Below are 10,294 nucleotides of genomic sequence, written 5' to 3' on the forward strand. Positions count from 1 at the left end.
GTGAAGACGGCGTTGTCAGTTCAGCGACAATCATGTCTGGTCGCGGCAAGGGTGGGAAAGGCCTGGGCAAGGGAGGCGCCAAGCGCCACCGCAAGGTGCTGCGCGACAACATCCAGGGCATCACCAAGCCCGCCATCCGGCGGCTGGCCCGGCGCGGCGGCGTCAAGCGCATCTCCGGCCTCATCTACGAGGAGACCCGCGGGGTGCTCAAGGTGTTCCTGGAGAACGTGATCCGCGACGCCGTCACCTACACGGAGCACGCCAAGCGCAAGACGGTCACGGCCATGGATGTGGTCTACGCGCTCAAGCGCCAGGGCCGCACCCTCTACGGCTTCGGGGGCTGAGCGCACGAAACCCTCCCACCATACTTCAAACACAAAGGCCCTTTTCAGGGCCGCCCACAAAATCCTTTAAAGGGCTGTAAATGCGAAGTAGGTCTAATTTGGGGTAAAGTCCAGTGACGGTTACTAAGCATAAAACTACGGAAGGTTTAGTTGGTAGTCGTTTGCGGAGTGCTGTTGTCTAAGGTTATGGGGCGCTTATACCATAGTAACGGGGTCGCAAGACTTAAACGAAGTGCTGGCAATTAAGTGTTTTCAGGACAGAAATACGTGTATTTTAAGCAATCGTGAGCGCCCCGACGAAGGTCCTTCATGTAAGCGCAGAGGCGGAAGACCCCATCGCACAAAGCTCTCCGGTCACACCAGCCGCGTCTTTGTAAATGAAGGTCCTCTGGGGACAAGTTCTGATTGGATGATACTCGCTGTGGTGCGGCACAGTTGCAGAGGGTGGGATTTCAGCACCATTTTCCTGTTTGCTGGAAAAGGTTTAATGCTGGACCCGGAAGTGGAGGAAGAACCCTGGTTGGTTAACTTTGTTTTTAACCCGATGTATGCCAGGAGCTAAAAAAGGTGCGAGGAACAAAGGCGCGCAGGATGGCGGGGTCAGCTCTAGACGGATTCGAGCAGTGCCCGGCACCTGCCGGCTACCAGGCGGAGGTCTGGGGTCCGTCCGCTGCTGGGCGCGGCAGTCGGACGGGGGACTCATGGCCTTCCCCGGTACGTGAAGCATATTCCTGCGCCGCTTTTCCAACCTGAAACTGACCGCCATGTCCAAGCAAGACACAGGCTGTGGCTGATTCTATACAACTTTAAACCATTATGTGTATTCGTTTTCCCTTATATAGAAGATTGTCAGAGGCCTAATTGCATGGACTAGTTTAGAAAGGCAAGGCCCTAAAGAGTTGTAATACAAGCTTGCACATGAAAGAATGCGTTACGTAGTTTTTGCATGGGTCTTTGTTCAAGGTTGCTCCAAATACCAAGGCCCAAAATAAGATTAACAGTATGAATTTAACATATATAGTAACCTTTAAGAATGCCAAATCCCAAATTAAGCGAAAGCTGAAAAACTAATTTTGCTTAAAGTGAGAGAGGTCTTCACTCAGACCCTGACAATTTCCAAGTTTCTGAGATGTAGTTCAGTTTGGACCCTAAAAACTGTAGCCCCAGTATTTCCGTAAAGGTTTAGTATTTTTCAGCCTGTGGAACACAATCTGGACAAGCCTATCCACTAGTCATAAAACAGAATTACAATTATGTTGGACTAATTGTATTAACAAACCAATTTCTTTAATGTGACAATACAGTACCTTGGAAATGATATATGGTATTTCAGTATTTTTTTTAAAAGATATTATTTGACAGAGATCACAAGTAGGCAGAGAGGCAGGCAGAGAGGGGAAAGCAGGCTCCCTGCTGAGCAGAAAGCCCAATGGGGCTAGGACCCTGAGATCATGACCTGGGCCTAAGGCAGAGGCTTAACCCACTGAGCCACCCAGGTGCCCCTCAATATTCGTTCAACTGTAAATTGAAGGTACTTGATATTTCTATTTTTAAATGTTAAGCCCAAGGCACCTGACTGGCCGAGTTGGTTAAGTATCTGACTCTTGATTTTGGCTCAGGTCATGACCTCAGGGTCTTGGGATGGATCCCCCAGGTCAGCTTCCTGCTCAGCAAGGAGCCTGTTTCTCCCTCTCCACAGTCTTCAAAAAGTAAATGGAAAAGCTCCACAAAGATCCAAAACTCCAATCCAAATCTTGTTACAATTCCAATGTATTGGCCCACAGAAAGCTGTGGATCGTGAGTTCTGGAAACCTCTTTACAACAGTACCATGTAACAAGGTCAACTGGAATGCAAGCCCTTGGAAAGTCAGCTACATTCCTGCAGAGCAGAGCTGATCTCTGATCCAACCTCAACCTACTATGCCTTTCCAGAGAAACATGGCGGCTACACAAGGCCATGTGCCTTATTTAACTCTGCTGTGCAACCTACTTTTGGACGAGGCTACAGGATTTCCAAATACGGATAAACCTTTCTAGATCGGTACTTTCTCTGACCGGACCCCACTTCCTACAATAGAATCCACTTAACAAACCAATACACAGTTACACAATTAAAAGCTACTAGAAGTTTTCAGTGTCACGCCGTTTTGTAAGTACTTGGAGTGGCTCTTAAAAGAGCCTTTGGGTTCACAACAGAGCTTCTTTTGGCTTATTTCTTGGACGCCACTTTCCTCGCGTTGGTTTTCTGCTGGCTCAGCTTGGGCTTCCCGGCCTTCGGCTTCTCTGCTCTGGCCTTCCCCGGGCTCTTTCGTGCTTGCTTGCCCTTGGCCCCCAAGGCTTTCCTGCCGCTTCTGGCCGCTTTCTGCGCTGCCGTTGCCCGGGGCTTCTTGGATTTCTTGTTGGTCTTGGCACCTTTCGGGGACTTCGAATCCTTGGATAAAACCAGCTTCTTCGCCTTGGCGGAGGATGGCCTTTTGACTTTGCTCTTGGTGGGCTCAGGAAGTGCCTTCTTGCTGAGCTTGAAGGAGCCCGAGGCGCCGGTGCCCTTGGTCTGCACCAGGGTGCCCTTGCTCACCAGGCTCTTGAGGCCCAGTTTGATGCGGCTGTTGTTCTTCTCCACGTCGTAGCCGGCGGCCGCCAGCGCCTTCTTGAGCGCCGCCAGGGACATGCCAGCTCGCTCCTGGGACACCGACAGCGCCTCCGTGATCAGCTTGGACACGGAGAGGCTCGGGGCCTTGCGACTAGCGCCTGGTTGGCCCCCCGGCTTCTTCCCCCTCTTCTTAACTGGAGGATTCTCCATTGAAACCAAGGCAGTGTCAGCTGTGGCTGCGGGAGCCGTCTCAGACATGGCACGAAGACAAGCTGAGGGCGACCACCGACGAGCACAAGATGCCGCACGGCCTCCAGGCCTTATATAGGGCAGGGCGTGCTGTGATTGGTGCGTCACCCGGGCATCGCCCCGCCCCTCGAGGGAGGAGCTTTTGTGTTTGTTTTAGCCCAAAAAGTTGGATCACCCACAAATCCTCCTAGCAGAATCGTCCATCTTTCACTGCTGGGTCATCTGCGGAGACCCAGATTTCACGTGCCTTTTAAGTTTTTCATGAAAAACGACCCTGAATGCCAGAACTGTTAGATAAAGCTCTCGATTTTCGGGAAAATTCAAGGAGAAGGGAATAACTTCCTCTTTCCTTGTAAATTTAAAAGGCATTTTGAACAAGAGGTTTACTTCAGCTCTTCTGAATGGTTTTCTAAACGGTTGGCTTCCAATCGATGGAAAAAATAAATTATTCACACATTGATTTTTATTGGAAATTATTTATGTATGTGAAGGAAGTAACACATCTCTTGAATGTCACACGGCGTGCTTAGGAGATGCTTATAGAATTGTCTAAAAAATCTTAGAGTAAGACTTTATTTGGGTAAACACAATCTAATGAACCATAATCTCCAAGGCATGTGGGTTGTTTGTGACTTAAACCAGTCTTAGGTCCCTGTGGCTTGATGGAGTGAGTAAAGTCACCTAACATGTGATATCTGTGTCCCCCAATCAGGTCACCTCCGTGAGCCGTGTCCTCAACTGAATTTTGCTTCTCGTTTCATTAGGCCAAACCATACCCCCACCCAAACCCCGGTCTACCTCCGAAATGCCAGGTACACACAAAGAGAAAAAGATAGAGTCCCTACTCCCAATTAACTTGAAAATGGGAGTCAGAAAGTGGGGAGCATAACCCCAGATCTCGAGCAGGACTGGGCTGGGCTGGCCTGCGTGCCTGCAAAGCTGTGGGAGAGGAGTTAACGGGATAGGGTCTGGGATGCTTTTTTAGGCTTTTCCTCGGACTTGCCTTCCCAAGAGGTCCAGATGGGAATTTGTTTATCAAGGCCAGACCTTTCAGAAGGATGTTGAGAGAGGAGTGCAGTATGGCTGAAGCACAGGCTTCAGCAGAGAAAAACCCCAAAAAGACCATCTTGTGGAGATCCCCCATAACCAATCCCCCATGCCTGCATGAGAAGTTTGTTATTCTGCAGGCTGGGGAATGACCTGAAGTTTTTAAGGACAGGATTTGTGTATTGTTCTTGTAGCTGTCTTGGTTTTAGAATTTTCCCATAAAAAACAATTATTGGAAAGGGCTCAGAGGTTGGTAGTCTGTTGCAATAGTCTTAGAAAAGACAAGGGCTTCACCTAAGGAGATAGTATGGGAATGGAGAGTCTACGTTTGATATATTTCTGAAGCAGAAATCAAATGAGGAGACTTTCCAACTTCTGGTTGCAAAGTGGAGTAGCAAATTCTCTGCCTCTCTCTGTGTCAGGGGCACATGCTTACACACTCACCTGAAAATACACACACACATTCAGAAAACAATACCAACTTAAGTGCTTGCTTTCTGATGCATTCCAATCTATTTCATTCTTTTAATGCTTGTTACAAACTACGGGATTGATTTCACAACACACTAAGGCACTAATGTGACCCTCGATTTGAAAAATCTTTCTTCTAAGGGAGATTACGGGTGCATCTCACTGAGGACCCTAGATTTTAACATGTGTTTGGTTTTTCTGACTCTGTGTGACCCCTGAGTACTTGTGCTTAGGCGTCAGGTTGTGAAGTGGCTTGAACCTTATAATTCTAGGTTGACAGAACATATCATTCTATTGCTTTAAAAGTAATAAAGAATTGGAGAATTTAAAAAATTCTTACGTTCCATAATTTAAGATCCAGAGAAAGAACCATGATTCATTCTTTGTATTGGAAATCAAAAAGCTACCACACACACAAACACACACACACAGTGCTTACTACTGTGTTAGTCATCATCCCAAGTTTTTCCCCTTCAAAAAATGAAAACGTATAGAAACTAATTTGGTTGTTAAGGAACTGAGTGACAGAAAAGTCATAAAGCTCACCCAGGGTCTAAAAGCTAGGAAACAGGAGGCTGGCTTCAAATGGTTCTAGCTAGTTACAGACATCACTGATGATGGATCATTTTTTTTCTTCCTCTTTATATGTTACAACTGCTGTCCATGTAATTACATTTTTATAGCATTTTTTTGTGAGGCCATACTGTAATTTTATTTTGGCAAATTTTCTGTTGTGAGAAAGTCAACCTTCTGAAATTTCATGAGGGAAATAATACTGCCATAAACACTTCCTTAAGATCAACTTTTGCTGGCCTCTTTAACTTCTACATAGTAAAACAAGGGAGGCAGTAGCAAGGAAACTAAATGTTTTCTTTAAAAAAATATAATAAATTTATTCTGTCATGATAGGGAAAGTGTACAGCCCAATTTTAATATTAATATAACATTCTAGTCTGTTGGGATTTTTTTTAAGTTTATTTATTCATTTTTTTTTTTTTTTTAGTAATCTTACACCCAACATGGGGCTCAAACTCATGACCCTGAGATCAAGAGTCACATGCTCAGAGCTGAGATTTGAGGTGGGTGTTACGCTGACCTCCAGAGCCTCTTATTCGCCTTTCTTGTTTTCTCTGAGCAAACACTTGGAGGTACTTGGTCTGGCTATGTGACCTGAGGACACCTTTTTTTTCTGGACAACTGTAATCTCTTTGGTCCAGGTGTTGCAGGATTTTTCCCCATCAATGCCCACAGTTCTTGGTCACACCACTTTGAAGAATGAAGAGGTAGACCAGACAGACAGAGTGGTGGGCAGCAAAGAAGGTTTATTGAGTGAGAGCAAAGTGATAGTACAAAGCTCCCAAGGAGGGAGGGGGCCTGAAGGGGTTGCCCTGTAGTCTGTTGTTTAAAAAAAGGTGTTTACTCTATATTTCTCCATGTATGGGTGTGTGTGAATAAAATAAAAGCATCTACTGATTTTCAGTATGCTCAGTGAGATCAGCAGAATTTCACTTACCAAAATGTCTACCCAACATGCTTCTTAGATTTTCCTAGTATCTAGGATTTAGACCTAGGATTTTAACCTTTCAAAACTGTTAGCCTTTTTCATGTTTCTTCTTTTTTCAATAGGTATATTTGAACTTTGTTTCAAAGATAGCTTCATCTATCTTTAACAAACATTAGTTCACATTTGACTCCACCTCTTTTTCAACTGATCTCTTCATGTTTGAATCATTCTATTTGCTTATTCTTCTATTGAGGAATTATTTTGTTTGCTTGTGAACAGTTCCATGGTTTGTAAAAGTTGTCTCTAAAATCATCAAGTATTAAACATCAAGTGCAGGTCTGATGTTGTTCTAGGGCTGAGGGACATTAAAATGACAGTTTTTAAATTAAGAAATAAGTCTTACTTGGTCTCCAAACTAAAGAAATCACCACTTTCCTTATTTGGGAGGTAAGATTTAAATATATGCAATAACAACAATAATTTGGTGCTGAAATCAATGCCCAAAACAATAATCTTCCCAGGGTTTCAAGATGGAGAGATCTCTCAGAGAGAGGGTGGCAGGAAAGAAGTCCTCAGTTGAATGAGATGGACCTGAATGACTTGTTCAGCTTGTTTCTGCCCCTCCTTATGAAACAGCACACCTTCCGAAGGAGTTCTAAAAACATCTCAGAGGAAAGAGGACCAAAATCACCAAAGGCTAAGTAGAAAGCACTGGAAGCATTTGCCCTCTAAGAAAAATGATTTGCATAATTAGAAACCCACTGGAGGAGCCATTCAGATAACTTATTTCTGTTTTTCCTGACATTCCCACCTGGCTTATTAGCTATTTATATGGAAACTAAGATACTACTGGTATTATGCTGTTTCTTAATTTGTGACTGCCACGGATAATGCTAACAACATAGACTTCTATGCAAAACCTTTCCATGGATGTAAATGAGCCAGTTTTCCAAAGTAAGGAGACACAAGCATTAAGACTTGGTGTGAATTTTCTGTTGCACTTTAATACAGAATATGGAGTCACTAGAAAAAAAGCAAGAAGTCTATTTTTTTTTTTTAACTAAGTAGACTTAGATGGCACATGTCTATATGTCTATTTCCCCTTGATCTTATCCCTTCTTCCAGTCTGGAGCAGAGATTCGCCCTCCCGAGGAGATAAAGAGGAACATGAGGTGGAAAATGACATGGAGGATGAAAATTGCACGATTAAGAGCCCAGGATGCTAGAAGAAACCTGTACACTTGGGCAGCCTTGGCTGCTCCCCACCACCCGTGACAAAGCAGCCAAGCTCTCCTGCTAACTGGGAAGAGCAAATCTCTTTCTAGCTAACTGACTACATACAGATTTCTGTGAAATGCAGCCCAGTGCATTCCTGAGTCAGTGGATAATACCTTCCCATGAACATGCCAAGTTCATAGACCTGGGATATTTGTCTACCAGGCATGCTACTGAATCCTTCCACAGGAGTGCCTGGTGTGTGGGCAGAGCTTATCTGTGCAGATGAGCTGAATGGGAGGATGGACACATAGTCCATCTAATTTCCAACTGTAACTCCGATGTTTCCTTTGTTTTCTTTTAAGATTTCATTTACTTATTTGGCCTACAGAGATCACAAGTAGGCAGAGAGGCAGGCAGAGAGAGAGGGGGAAGCAGAGGCCCCGCTGAGCAGAGAGCCCGATGCGGGGCTGGATCCCAGGACCCTGAGATCATGACCTGAGCCGGAGGCAGAGGTTTAACTCACTGAGCCACCCAGGAGCCGCTTGTTTTTATTTTTTAATAAACATTTTAGGGGATCCTGGGTGGCTCAGTCATTTAAGCACCCGACTTTGATTTTGGCTCTGATGATGATCTCAGGGTTATGAGGTCAAGCCCCCAATGGGGCTCCAAACTCAGTGCGGAGTCTGCTTGAGACTTTCCCTCCATCTCCTTCTGCCCCCTGCCCACCCCCCCAAATAAATAAATAAATCTTTAAAAAATATTTTAAAAAAATAAAGAAACATTTTCCGTTATATATCTTTCCACTTAATTTACCTGTCTGACTAGGACCACTCTGAGATCCTGCTTCAAGTAACGTATCACCCTCAATCAATGCTGTAAGGATATCATTAGGCTTTATGTCACTTCCCACTGGGTGGGCAAAAATGGTTTTGCCCATGATATGCATTTTAGTTTTGTAAGAATTTCAACATTTTTCATGAGGGAGCAGTCAAAGCCTATTTATTTAAGATTAAACATTCACCTTCTGGTGACAAGTCTCAGTCTAATACTGGTTGTGGGAACATGTGGCCCTCAGCCCTCCAAGGCTATTGTCCCTGTGTGCAATGGAGGAGCTCTGGCCTTAGAATAAGGACACCTGGGTGAGCTTCCAAACCTTGCCTGTTTCTGACTCTTGTGATTGGGGCCACATAGCACTTTATTTCTCCCAGTCTTATTCACTTTCCTGTTTTTGTTTTTTTTTGTTTGTTTGTTTGTTTTGTTTTGTTTATTTTATTTTTCAGTGTTCCACGATTCATTGCTATTCATGTTCCTTGTCTGTAAGTCACAGCGAAGACAGTCTTAGTCTGCTCAGGCTAGCGGAAAAAAGTACTATCGATGGGGTGGCTTAAACAATAGAAATTTATCTCCTCGTAGCTCTGGAGACTTGAGATCTGAGATCAGAGGGCCAGCATGGTCAAATTCTGGTGAGAGCTCTACATGGCTGTCTTCTGGCTCTGACCTTGAATGCTCGTTCTGTGCCGCGTGTGTACCGGAACTGTCTTTCCCTCTCCCTCTTCTTACAAGCCCACCGATCTAATTCGAGGAGGACCTCACTTTTATAACTCCTTAAGCCTCAAATACCTCCTAAAGCCCATCTCCAGATAGAGTCACACTGGGAGTTAGGGCTTCAATGTATGAATTCTGGAGGGAGAGAATGCAATTCTCATTAGACACCTCTCTCATGGAGTCGTTGGGAGGCTGGTAAGGAGCAGTGCTGGTATAAAAGTAGGTTTGGTTCCACACACAGCCAAATGCAGTTTATTATTCCAGCACTGTCCCAGGCAGAGGAATCTCTGCTAAATACTAGTTTTCAGTCTTAACCTAAGAGCCTACTTATTCTGCATATGGTGCCTTCTGCAGATTGATTGTGACCATGGGCCACGGTTCATTTCTTATGGGATCATGGCTAATGAAACCATGGGGGGAGAGGTCCCAAGAGGGAAATGACATTTCAAAAAAATTTGACGGGGGCCTGTCAGGTTAACAATGCTTTAAGGCAATTCTCAGGGTAAATATGCATGCAGTAAAACAGGGATTTTCATAAAATGTTGGGATATAAATGGGCATGTTCCTTCTGGATGGCGGTTTGGCAATGTCTGTATCAGGAGCCTTGCAAGAGGTGGTGACCTAGTGATTTAGTATTTCTACTTCTAGCAGTCTATCTTAAAGAGATAATCACAGGGGTGCCTGGGTGGCTCAGTGGATTAAGCCTCTGACTTCGGCTCAGGTCATGATCTCAGGGTGCTGGGATCGTGTCCTGCCTCGGGCTCTCTGCTCAGTGGGGAGCCTGCTTCCCTCTTTCTCTTTCTGCCTGCCTCTCTGCCTACTTATGATCTATCTCTGTCAAATAAATAAATAAAAATCTTTTTTAAAAAAAGAGAGATAATTACATATTTAAACAAAGATGTGTGATCTGTTAAATCTCGAATGCATAAAAATGAAACAGGCGTTGCAGGGACATGTGACTCTTGATCTCAGGGTCATGAGTTCAAGCCCCCACGCTGGATATAGAGATTATTTTAATAACCGGGAAAAAAAATTTTCTTAAATGGACCTCAATCTAAATAGCTAATAGCAGAGGACTGTTTATCTAAGTAATGATACAGCCACTAAATACTGTTTCTATGCATATCACCTAGAAAACTGTATATGTAGATCTATGGCATGACACCTAAACATGCTTCATATATGCATTATATGTGTATCCTATGTATCTACATTCATCTATACGTATCTGTCATATACATATTAAAAGGAGATACTAAGAGTTATTTTAATTCTTTATATATTTTTCTTTTTACAAAATTCTACAATAAGCATTTAATATTTTTA

General features: G+C 44.1%; 2 protein-coding genes across 2 annotated transcripts; one reads left to right on the forward strand and one right to left on the reverse strand.

The window, feature by feature from the left end:
• Positions 1–401, forward strand: LOC101677766 (histone H4). Its single transcript, XM_004778774.3, has one exon. The coding sequence runs from the start codon at positions 33–35 to the stop codon at positions 342–344; it is 312 nt and encodes a 103-aa protein (XP_004778831.2). The 5' UTR covers positions 1–32; the 3' UTR covers positions 345–401.
• A 1,345-nt stretch (positions 402–1,746) lies between these two features.
• On the reverse strand, positions 1,747–5,621 carry H1-6 (H1.6 linker histone, cluster member). Its single transcript, XM_013049110.2, has one exon. It carries the CDS (start codon positions 3,190–3,192, stop codon positions 2,554–2,556), a length of 639 nt encoding a protein of 212 aa, XP_012904564.1. The 5' UTR covers positions 3,193–5,621; the 3' UTR covers positions 1,747–2,553.
• Between the last annotated feature and the right edge of the window lie 4,673 nt (positions 5,622–10,294).

This window comes from Mustela putorius, unplaced genomic scaffold (genome assembly GCF_011764305.1).
Source record: "Mustela putorius furo isolate JIRA1106 unplaced genomic scaffold, ASM1176430v1.1 tig00000594_pilon_pilon_pilon, whole genome shotgun sequence".
Lineage (NCBI taxonomy): Eukaryota > Metazoa > Chordata > Mammalia > Carnivora > Mustelidae > Mustela > Mustela putorius.